Source organism: Mustela lutreola, chromosome 2 (genome assembly GCF_030435805.1).
Source record: "Mustela lutreola isolate mMusLut2 chromosome 2, mMusLut2.pri, whole genome shotgun sequence".
NCBI lineage: Eukaryota > Metazoa > Chordata > Mammalia > Carnivora > Mustelidae > Mustela > Mustela lutreola.
In genome coordinates this window covers 76220421-76232426 of record NC_081291.1, presented here as the reverse complement: position 1 = coordinate 76232426, position 12006 = coordinate 76220421, and the positions used below count along the sequence as shown (strand labels likewise).

At 46.5% G+C, this 12006-nt stretch overlaps 1 protein-coding gene across 1 annotated transcript in view; it reads left to right on the top strand.

The window, feature by feature from the left end:
- Nucleotides 1–12006, top strand: part of GPD1L (glycerol-3-phosphate dehydrogenase 1 like) — a 62035-nt gene that overhangs the window by 6483 nt on the left and 43546 nt on the right. Inside the window, exon 2 of the mRNA XM_059162391.1 lies at nucleotides 7211–7388. Coding sequence (XP_059018374.1) covers nucleotides 7211–7388 — 178 coding nt within the window. The remainder of the gene's footprint in view (nucleotides 1–7210; nucleotides 7389–12006) is intronic.

Sequence of the window (12006 nt, the reverse complement as noted above, 5' to 3'; positions counted from 1 at the left end):
CCATACCCTGAAGTGGAATCGGCAGATCCTACGGTAATTCTAAATTTAGTTTTTTTGGCCATCCACCGTATTGCTTTCCATGACAGCTGCACCATGTTCTATGCCCTCCGGCAATGCCCAAGGGGTCCAATTTCTGCACAGCCTCACTGACACTCTTTATTTTCCAGTTTTGTTTGGGTTTTTCATTTTGTTTGTTTTTTCCCTGTAGTTACCATCCTAAGGGGTGGGAGGTGGTATATGTCTTTTATTAATTGCATGTTAATGTGGCATGTACAGTTTTGCATCCTGTTTTTTGTTAGATGTAACATTCTATCACCAGCTTTGTCTTCTGCCCTTTGAATTCTGATAGGTGGAAAGGCTTTTTTCAACTTCTCCCCATCCTTTTCTCTGTGAAGTTGTACACATTGATCTTTTCCCCCTCTGTGGTTTCTTCCTTTGATTTTAAGCTGAGGAAGCTTCCCCATCCAAAGATCAAATAAACATTCACTGAGTGGAATCTGTATTTAAAATACTTCATTTTTCACATTTGCATCTAAGACTTTGGCATTTGATTGTACTTTAAAAGCCCTTTAACGCAAAGAATTACATAAAATGCTAACAGCGGTTCTCCCTGGGTGGTGAGATTATTCATAATTGTCTTTTCATCATTCTTGTATTTCTTGTTTGAGTAAAAAAATAGATGTTATTTAAAACAGAATCGACCACCCTCTTCCCTTGGTTCCGTAGTCGGATGAGCGCTGGAAGAGATTGGGGCTTGGAATGTAGAAAATCTGGCTGAACCCTTGCTGATTTCCCTCACTGGGACTTGTCTACTCCATAAAAAGAAGGAGTCACTTCTCTTGGGTTCCTTCTGGCCCAGAAAGGTTCTGCGTTCTGTGGAGGAGGACTATGGACCGCCAGAATTCCATCGGGTTGGTGGCTGGCTGGATGGGAATGCCAAGGGGGGGTGCTGGGGTGTGGAGGTATGTCAAGCTGGAGGTTAGGACCTCCAGCAGGTGAGTGTCCCTCCAGCTGGGACACATGAAGGGAGAGCAGAGTGTTGAAGACATACAGGCGGGGTGTGACTCTATCTTCCACCAACCACCTCTGTGCTCTCTGGGCTTCAGGTTCTTCACTTAAAAAATGGAGATAATAGAGGCACCTGGTAAGTTGATTCAACATCTGACTCTTGATTTCAGCTCGGGTGATGAGCTCGGGGTAGTGAGATCAAGCCTCCCTCCTATCAGGCTCCATGCTGGGCTTGGAGCCTGCTTAAGATTCTCTCTCTCTCTCTCCTTCCTCTCCTGTTGCTCCCCCTTCTCTTTCTCTCCCTCCTTAAAAAAAACAACAACTCTATCCCTCTCTGTCCCTTTGCCCCCCTCCTTTTTCTTTCTCTGCCTCTTAAAAAAATGAAGGTATTAGATGGATATTATAATATACTTAGTATATATAATATATATAAAATGATAGTGATAATACAATCTGCCTCAAAGGGTTGGCGAGCCATGAAACATCTAGTTAACATCGGTAAGATACTGAAAGTAATGTGTGTGGATGTAATCATACTGAGGCATGTAAATGTATCAAATCAATAGGGTGTACATCTTAAACTTGTGTACACAATGTTATATGTCAGTTATATTTCAGTAAAAACAGCAACAAAAACCTGGCCCTGACAGCCCAACAGGCCTACCCCTTTCAGGCACGGCCCTCCCCTCTTCTCTTTGTTTTCCCCACCCTGCCCTGCCACCCATTCTCTTCCTTCCTCTACCCTGCTCCCTCCCTCCCTCTGTCTTCCCTCTCCCCTCCCTGTCACTCCCTTTTCCTTCCTTGACCTCTACCCTCCCGGCCTCCCATCCCCTTCTCCCCGTGGAAATGTTGGCTCCAGGTTTGAGCAGAAGATTATCTCCTGGCCCCACCTGTTCTGCACCTTTGCTCCAGGGCCTTGAAGGCTCCCCAGTCCCTCCCATAGGTGAGGGCCTCTCAGCCCTTGGAGTTCAGAGTTCAGCCCAGCTGCACTTGCTCCCAGCTCTCCCTGACCTTAGTGTCATCTGCTTAGCCACTTTGTTCCCCGTGGTGTGGTTACTTTTCTTTGTGAGCTTGTTGGAACAGCTTCATTCTGTCTCCATTTCCCCATCTCCAAGGTCTATGAGGGTGTGGACTCGTGTGCCTTACTCCCTGTATCCCGGGTGCCCAGCAGCGTTTACACCTGATAGGTGTTCCGCATGCATTTTCAACACGTGATGCTCCTCTGTACCAGGGCAAATGTAAAGGAGCAGGAAGTGTGGGCTTTGGAAACAGACCTGGGTCAGAACTGCTGGTGACTAGGTGGGTAGCGTGACTTGTGGGTGACACTCTTTGAGCCTCAGCTTCTTCGTCGGTAAAGTTAAAGGGGATAATGAGCACCTCTTTTGGGGCTGCTGTAAAGATGAAAGGAGATCTTCAGTCCCGGTACACAGCTGTCCCTGGAGCAGGGCTTCCTATCCGTGTGAACTTCTGAGCTTCATTTGGATGGCTTGTAGAAGTTGGGAAATCAGTCTACATGATTTCATGGGAAGTGTGATTTTATACTCCTCTGTGAAAACTCAGGACTGGTCCTGAGCAGCCCTGAGCCCCTCGCCCAGTTCAGCTACTACCTGGTTGTGTGACACAAGGTCAGGGTGTCTTAATGTGGAAGGTCATAAGTTTGGACACAGTTAAAATCTCTGTTTTCCAGGCTCTGCCCTTAACTGCTTTTGGCTCTGCTTCATACTGCGTTATTATTTGCTTTTTCTCCTTTGTGTAAAAGTTGACTTTAAAAGAAAACTTTCTGTCACTACTGTCAATACCATATGTTGGAGGTAACAGCAACCAGGAGAAGGAAAACAAAACAGTGTTAATAGAAGTCTTGCCAAATCCTGCTACCTGCCCAGGCTCGGTGTCTGAAGCATTTAGAGGCTTCGTTCGGGAAGAAGGGACATGAACACATGGTGGAGAGATGGTAACAACATAGTAGCACGCCCAGGAGACATTCTACGCTCTCTCGAAGGCCATGGAGTTGAAGGGGCACAAGTGAGGGGTGCTTGGGTGACTCAGTGGGTTAACCCTCTGCCTTCGGCTCAGGTCATGATCCCAGGATTCTGGGATCGAGCCCCGCATCGGGCTCTCTGCCCAGCAGTGAGCCTGCTTCCCTGCTCTCTCTTTGCCTGCCTCTCTGCCTACTTACGATCTTTGTCAAGTAAATAAATAAAATCTTTAAAAAAAAAAAAATAGAAAAGGGCACAAGTGAGTCAGTGTCCTTCGGTGCTGTGGGGGGGGGGTGGCACTTGGCCATGGGGGGGTTACCCCTGGCACCCATTCCTCACTTCAGAAAACACTGGCCTGGATCCTAGACCTGAGATGGACATTAAAGAGCATTGCCCCACCTGTCATTTAGTAGATGAATGAGCTGGGCCAGGTGTGGAAATGGCTGTCCATGCCCTTGACCCTGACAGTGAAAGATCCATGCCAGGATTTGCTTGGGCAGTGGCAAAAAAGCCCCTGAAATGTGGAGGGCTCCACCAGTGGGGCCTGGGACCCCAGCCCCAACCATGACCAGACCATGTAGAAACCGCCTGCATGGACTGTAGCCAGTACTTTTATTTTAAGCTCAGTCTGATATCTGTGAGTGTTTTTGGACTGGCTCTCAGCAGGGCCCTTTTTAAAACAAAAACAAAAACAAAAAACAAAACAGGGTTTGTCACTTACCAGTAGCCTCCAGGCCCTTCAGAAACACTCAGGTTCCTCCAGAACACTTGGTTTGCTCTGATTCTGTTCCTTTGTGTCAGTCAGAAGTAGTAACATGTGTCATGAGCACAGCTGGTGCCATTTCAGAGCCAAAAAGGAATTTGGGTGTGGATTATAGACTTCTTTGGAAAAACAAACCAAAAAAACCCAGCTTTTTTGGAAACATAATTAATATACAAAACCCACTGGACCTACTTAATGTATATAATTTGCTGGGCTTGGAGATAGGAGTATACTCGTGAAACAACTACAAATCAGGTTGATAAAAATCTTTGATAAAGGGGCGCCTGGGTGGCTTAGTGGTTTAAGGGTCCTGGGATCGAACCCCACATCGGGGTTCCTGCTCAGCAGGGAGCCTGTTTCCCCCTCTCTCTCTGCCTGCTGCTCTGCCTACTTGTGATCTGTCAAATAAATAAATAAAATCTTTAAAAAAATATTTGATTAAAAACAAAAATAAAAAATAAAGTTAATAAAAACAAGAAAATAAATATTTATTTCTTAAATAGAAAGTTCTGCCTGGCGCCCCTGCCCTCCCCCCCCATTTTTGGTGGCAGTAACACTCAGTGTCCTATCAGCTGTGGGCTTGTCATTTGTGGCCTTGTTACATTGATGTGGATTATACTTTCGGAGGTTTTATAAACAACCTCGGAGAAAAGGCGGGCAGTAAGGAAAATGTTTGGTTCAACATGAAGATTGTACTGAACAACAACCAAAATATTTGGTTCGGCTTGAAGATTTTACTAGATTGTCAAAGAGATTATAAAAATAGTGTTTTAAGTCCTGATCCCCCAAAACAAAAACAGATTACTATGTAAATTATTTAGAAAGAACAGGACAAGGCCTCGAAGGCACTAGAATCTTTTTGTTTTTGACCTTGCTAGGTTTGTCGTTGAATTAAATTCCATGCTTCTCAGAGTGCCTGGGCAGCTCATTTGGTTATAAGCATCTGCCTTTGGCTCAGGTCACGATCATGGGGTCTTGGGATCAAGCCCCAGGTCCCTTGGCCTCCCTGCTCAGCAGGGAGTCTGTTTCTCCCTCTCCCTCTGCTCATACTCTCTCTCTCAAATAAATAAAATCTTAAAAAAAAAAAAAAAACCCTTAAATTCCATCCTCCTTTCTTCTGATCACCTTCCCTTATCACCTTACGGATGGATAGACTAAGCTTGTGCATCTCAACTTTGGCTATAAATTAGATTACTTGGAAGCATTAAGAGTCGTGAGTCCCAGGCCACCCCGCAGACCAATGATACCTGTGCCCCCGGAGTAGGATCCAGTGTAGGTAGGTTGTTTTGTTTTAGATTTTTTTTTTTAAAATTTGACAGATCACAAGTAGTCAGAGAGGCAGGCAGAGAGAGAGGAGGAAGCAGACTCCCTGACGAGCAGAGAGCCCGATGCAGGGCTCGATCCCAGGACCCTGAGGTCACGACCTGAGCTGAAGGCAGAGTCTTTAACCCACTGAGCCACCCAGGCGCCCCCAGTGTAGGTAGTTTCTAAAGCGCCCCAGGGATCGACAGCATTGAGAACGGCTGCTCTGCACAGCTGTCCAGAACTTTCCGGAGCTGTCCTCCCTCACAAGAATAGCACATATCAAAGCTCTGTGGCTTTACCTGTGAAATCTTACTCTATGCTGGCAAGACAGTTTGTAGCTAAATACATACTATTCTTCCAGTTCTCCTCCTGAGAATTGTAGAAAAGAGGCCAAGAGGGGTGCCTGGGTGGCTCAGTGGGGTAAGTGTCTGCCTTTGGCTCAGGTCAAGATCTCTGGGTCCTGGGATCGAGCCCCACATTGGGCTCCATGCTTGGCTAGGAGTCTGCTGCTCTCTCTTCTGCTCCTCCCTTCCCTACCCCTAGTTTGTGCTCTCTCTCAAATACATGAAATCTTTAAGGAAAAAAAAAAAGAGAGAGGCCAACGTTCTTCCCAAGATCACTATCACCTTAATTGTAATCTGGGAAACAGCTGCTAACAGACTCCCAGGGAGGTAACAGCTCAGGCTCACAGTGTTCTTGGCATTGAGTAGCGCAACTCACACAAGGTCACAGAGAGCAAGTGTGATTCTGGGGAGCTGAGCAAAGTGGAGGGCGGGGGGAAGCCACTAGGCACTAGGAATCCAAATCTAGTAAATCAAGCAGGAAAATAAGCCAGAACCACCAGATCTTCCCCCGGGATCTTACCAGAACATACTTGCTTTTCTTGTTTACAAAGCCTTCTTACGGGGGAAGCCAAGCATCTGCAACCAAAGGCAAACCTGTAGCATGTGTTGAAATGAGCTAGTTCAGAAAATTCAGATGAATATTAGAACCATTAAACATTAAGCCCATCAGACCTTGCTGTGTATCCTTTGGGATTCACTGGTGCAGAAAATGACATGACCCAAATAACGGGGGGAAACTCCATTACAATACATGTCAGGTCATCAGGGTCTGGCTCTGCCTCTTCCCTGGTTTCACCAGTAACTTCACTCAATTACCCATTTGCTCATTTATCTCCCATTATCACATACTTGCCACGCACCCACTGGGCCTAATGTATTGGACTAGATGCCGTGCCGGTGAGCCAGGAGAGCAAAGGCAGTGCAGTGCGTTCTTTGCACTCCAAGAGCTTTCCACCCCCCAGGGAGGTGAAGGAGGTAAGAGGAATTGCTTCCCCGTTGTATAAAAAACAGTTCCTCATTCAGAGTCACCCCAGGCCCAGTTAGCGGCCTGTGGCCCTGGAACGTGTCTACTATGGTGGCCCCGGCCCCAGCCCCAGCCCAGCTGCCCTTGTCCAGGGGACTGGCGTTAACTGGTTGGAGTGCATGATCTTCCCCTGTAGCAAAGCCTACGGGACACTGATTAGTTACCAGAATGTGTCTGGTGAACAAAGATGTGAGAGAAACAGAGCCTGTGGGAGGCTAGAGGCCAGCTGGGTCACACAGCTGGGTCACACCAAATACCCAGACAACCGTGCCCTGGCACCCTTGCTTTGCTCCTTTTCTGGAACTTGGAGTCTTGTCTTCCCATTACGAATGCAGCTCTGTTGTAGTTCACTGGAACACAGTTTATCCTATGGTAACTACATTTTAATCTCTGTGATGGATTTGAAATATAGCCTGGTTGCCTCAAAGGTTTAAGAGGATCCGCCAAGTATTACTTTCTTGTTTTATATCTCTTAGGTGGGTTTCTTTTCTGCCTGGGGTACTCTCTTCCAGGATAGGTTGGTTGATGCTTACTAGTTTGAAGAGATCGTGTTTTTGACCTTGTACCCAAATCCTAATCACAGCAGGGTGGGGGGAGGGTGGGGGAGGGTGTTCTTTCCAGGTGAAAACTAAGCTTTCAGCCTGTGGCTGATACGACGTCCCATCTGAATTATAAGCCCAGTGCTTGAATCAGAATCCGCACTTGTTTCTTCTGAATTAGAGTCGAATGCTTTTCTCTTCTGCCCAAGTGAGTTTAATTTTTTTCTTCTTCTCCGTTGTTTCTTTCGTAGGGGTTCAGCTGTTGCAAAAATAATTGGTAATAATGTCAAGAAACTTAAGAAGTTTGCCTCCACCGTTAAAATGTGGGTCTTTGAAGAAACAGTTAATGGGAGAAAACTGACAGACATCATAAATAATGACCATGAAAATGTAAAATATCTCCCTGGACACAAGCTGCCAGAAAATGTGGTAAGACTTTGGGATGGAAAGTACTTCTGGTTAATTCTGAAAGTTAACGCTTGGCCGAGTTAGCACATGGGGCTTGGGGAAATGGGAAAGCTACTTCCTTCTTCTTTGTCCCTCTCTGCTACCAACTAGTTTGCTTGGTTTTGGTTTTCCTGACTCTGAAAATGGGCTTTGTATTATTTTGCTAGGGCTGCCATAACTAAGTATGATAGAACAGGTGGCTTAAACAACAGAGATTTGTTTTCTCACAGTTCTGGAAGTTTCAGGTCCAAGATGAGGTTGTCGACAGGTTTGGTTTCTTCTGAGGCTTTCTCTTGTAGATGGCTGTCTTCTTCCTGTGTCCTCACACTCCTGTGCCTTTCCTCTGTGTGCCCTACTCTTCCTTTAAAAAATATATATATATATATATATATATATATATATATATATATAATTTTTTTTTCACTCATTTGAGAGAGATAGCGCATGTAGGAGCTGGGGGAGGGGCAGAGGAAGAAGTAGATTCCCTGCTGAGCAGGAAGCCAGGCTTGGGGCTCAGTCCCATTACACAGAAATGATGACCTGTGCTGAAGGCAGATGCTTAACTGACTGAGCCACCCAGGTGCCCCAGTCTGCTCTTATGACAGGAATCCTATTGAATTAGGGCCCACCCTGATGTCCTCCTTTTAATGCAGTCACCTCAGTAAAGACCCTGTCTCTAAATAACGGTCTTATTCCAAGGTACTAGGGTTAGGATATCAGCTTATGAATTTGGAGTGGGGGGCGGGCAGCACACAATTCAGCCCACAGCATGCAACTTTCTTGGCATTCAAGGTGCTGGTCCCATCAGAGCTGGAACTCACAACCTTGCCTTCAGCTGCTTGAGGACCCCCCCCCCCCCAAGTCCTAATAGTCCCTTTCTAAGTGCATGGACTTTCGTCTGCACATGAGGACAGCTAATGCACTGGTCTGTGATTTAAAATCAGAATCAAGGCCTAAATTACAGAAGGAGATTGAAGAGAATAGAAGGTCAGAAGACTGACAGTTTAAAATTTAGGCCTATTAGGTCTGAGAGGGAAAAGGACAGGTAATTGCCTGGCCTCATTCCGGTGACTTTTGGGAGGTGTGTGGGGGGAGAAATGGGCAAGAAGAACAAGAGTGACCATGCCTGTTTGTCTCAGTGGAATTTGAACTTCTATTGCCAGATTTCACCCCTTGCTGGCTTTCTGTAATCGTCTGAAGACCAGACCATTGTGGTCTGATTCCCTGCCTGATGCCCTGGTTAACCAGACAAGCTCCTCTTCTTTGTTTATGAAGTAGTCATCTCTGCATATATTTACTCACCGGCCTTTGTGAGCATGTACAGTGCATGCAAAGCTCACTGTTGCCAGAAACGAGAAGAGGAATAGGATGACGTCGCTTCCTTCAAGGAGGCCAACAGGAGAAATGGATTTGTAAACTGACAAACGCCAGGAAGTCTGGATGTGGAAAGACCTTGCTTGCTGGAGGTCGCTCTTTGGTTTTTGGTTAGTGTTCATTAGTGTCAAGCACTGTGCTAAGTAGCTCGCATATCATATCTCGGCTAATGCTCTCAGTAACCCTCTTAGGTGGATACTGCTGGTTTTCCTGTTAGGAGGGTGGTTCTGATTTTGTAGGGAAGGATGCTTAGGAAGGATGTGTAGGGAAGGATGCTCAAGAGAAGTTAATGGACTTGGCGCAGGGTCACATAGCTAGAGGCTAGGCTTTAAATTTGATTTCTGGTAGACTCATCCCATGGAATCCATTGTCTTCTAGACAATGATCACTTTCTCCTCTGTGTCCCTACACTGTGGGTCAGGCAGCATTTCTGCACATTCTCGGCATTGTTGGTAGGGAGAGAAAGGATCCCTATGGTTCTGAGTTTAGAAGTTGAGTTGTCCAAATATAAGAGGGGAAGAACAAAGGGAGTGGCTGTTCCACCGCAGTGGGAGGCTTCTGGGGGTCATCTCTGACCCATGCTTGGAGAAGGAAATTTCCTGCGTTTCAATTCTCATTGTTGTTGGAATCGAGGGCTGCTTCCCTTCCATAAACCGCATGCTTTGTTAGTACAGTTCCTTCCACTCTGCTTTGTGCCAGTCCCTTATGTACCTAGATGTTTGGCCCCACCTGCCCCAATAATGTGAACCTGACTTTCTGGTTTTGGGTTCTTCTACTGCTCCTGGTGCAGTGCTCAAGGCGAGTGGAGGGAGGGGAACCTGCCAAGTGGTTCTGTGAAGCTGAAGCTTGTGCCGGGAGCAAGGAATCCAGGAGGGAAGGAGGCAGGGAAAGAACTGACCTAGAGGAGCCAACAGCCATTGCCACTCAGAGCCCAGTCCCCACAGTGACTGATTCTAACCCCCTGCCCACAGATGTGGACAGAAGGAGGAGAAGAAGGAGGAACCATCGACTCCTGGGACCCTGTTGATGCCTGAAGCTTTGTAGGTTCACTAAAGTGAATGTGTCCATTCTCTGGAGTGGACATTTGTGCAGTTTCCAGCTGTTTGTCATTGTGGACCATGTTCCCAGGGGGTGGAAGTGCAGAGTCACCTGGAGTTCACAGCGGTAGTGTCACTACGTCATACCGCTGGATTCCAAAGTGGTCCTACCAGTCTCCGTTTCCCCAGCTCGACTGAGGGGTCACATTGTTCCACATGCTTGCCAGTGCTTGGCTGGAGACACCCAGGGTATTAGAAAGTTCTATTTCTTAAGCCTGGTGGAAGGTACACAGGTGGTTTTTTCCCTCTATACTTTCTATAGTTTCTAATGGCACTTACATAATAAAGCGGAGTGATGGTGAAGTGTAGTGGTGGGGGATGTCTGGTGGCGGAGTCAGTGCCTGGATCAGAGGGATGGGTTGTTCTTTATGCTGTATTACCCTTAGGCATTTTGTGAATGAGGTGTTCCATGTAGTTAGTTTGCTGTGAAGCATTTTTTTTTTAAGTTGGGTTTTTGTTTTTGTTTTAAGATTTTATTTATTTTTTTATTTATTTGACAGAGATCACAAGTAGGCAGAGGCAGGCAGAGAGAGAGAGAGGAGGAAGAAGGCTCCCCTGAGCAGAGAGCCTGATGGCAGGGCTCCATCCCAGAACCCCGGGATTATTACCTGAGCTGAAGGCAGAGGCTTTAACCCACTGAGCCACCCAGGTGCCCCTTTTGTGTTTTGTTTCATATGTTTATTTCAGTTTCTCAGCTATCTCATTTGATCCTTTAAAAAAATCAACTAGTGTTAGGTAAGACTCTTAACCATCGTGAAAGATGGTTAATTGTGAGGTTTGTCAGTCAGTGCGCTGACCCGAGACTGGGAGTCCTTCTTGCTTGGGGGTCCCCACACTGTTTCCCACTGGCCTTCAGGCCCATCCTCATCACACGACCCTCCCCACTTTCACCCCCAACCTCTTGTAACAGGTGACCTCTTGTCACCATGTCATCACCTGTTCGCTAAAAGCTGGGACAGTCTGGTTTTGCAGTTTTTTTCTGAAACTGAGTGAAAAGAACGCTTCCTGTTTCTTGCCACTGTCGGATATAAAATTGTCGATCCTGTCCTCAGTCTCCTCCAGGTAGAGTGCTCCTTTGCCCTCTGGCACCAGGATTTACGATGACAGCATCTTCTGTGAAGTACTGTTGTCATTGCTTCTCATCTTGCTTTCTAAGCCTTAGCCGTACCTTTTTTTTTTTTTTTAAAGATTTTATTTATTTATTTGACAGAGAGAGATCACAAGTAGGCAGAGAGGCAGGCAGAGAGAAGAGAGAGGGAAGCAGGCTCCCCGCTGAGCAGAGAGCCCGATGTGGGACTCGATCCCAGGACCCTGAGATCATGATCTGAGCTGAAGGCAGCGGCTTAACCCACTGAGCCACCCAGGCGCCCCTTAGCCGTACCTTTTTTAAAAACAACTTAAACATTCTTTTTTTTTTTTTTTTTTTTAAGATTTTATTTATTTATTTGACAGAGAGAGATCACAAGTAGGCAGAGAGGCAGGCAGAGAGAAGAGAGAGGGAAGCAGGCTCCCCGCTGAGCAGAGAGCCCGATGTGGGACTCGATCCCAGGACCCTGAGATCATGATCTGAGCTGAAGGCAGCGGCTTAACCCACTGAGCCACCCAGGCGCCCCTTAGCCGTACCTTTTTTAAAAACAACTTAAACATTCTTTTTTTTTTTTTTTTTTTTTAAGATTTTATTTATTTATTTGACAGAGAGAGATCACAAGGAGGCAGAGAGGCAGGCAGAGAGAGAGAGGAGGAAGCAGGCTCCCTGCTGAGCAGAGAGCCCGATGCAGGACTCGATCCCAGGACCCTGAGATCATGACCTGAGCCGAAGGCAGCGGCCCAACCCACTGAGCCACCCAGGCGCCCCCCTTTTTAAAAACAACTTGACTGAGGTATGATTCACAGATCATACAGTTTGCCCATTCAAGTGTACAGGTCAGTAGTTTTGAGTATATTCAGAGTTGTGCAGACATTACCACCATCAATTTTAGAATATTTTCATCAGCCCAAAAAGAAGCCCTACCCCATGTAGGTGTCACTCCCTATTTCCTCCTGTCCCCTGCCCCAGTCCCAAGTAACCGCTGGTCTTTCTGTTTCAACAGACTTGCCTGTTCATATAAATCACACCATCCAATAGTTTT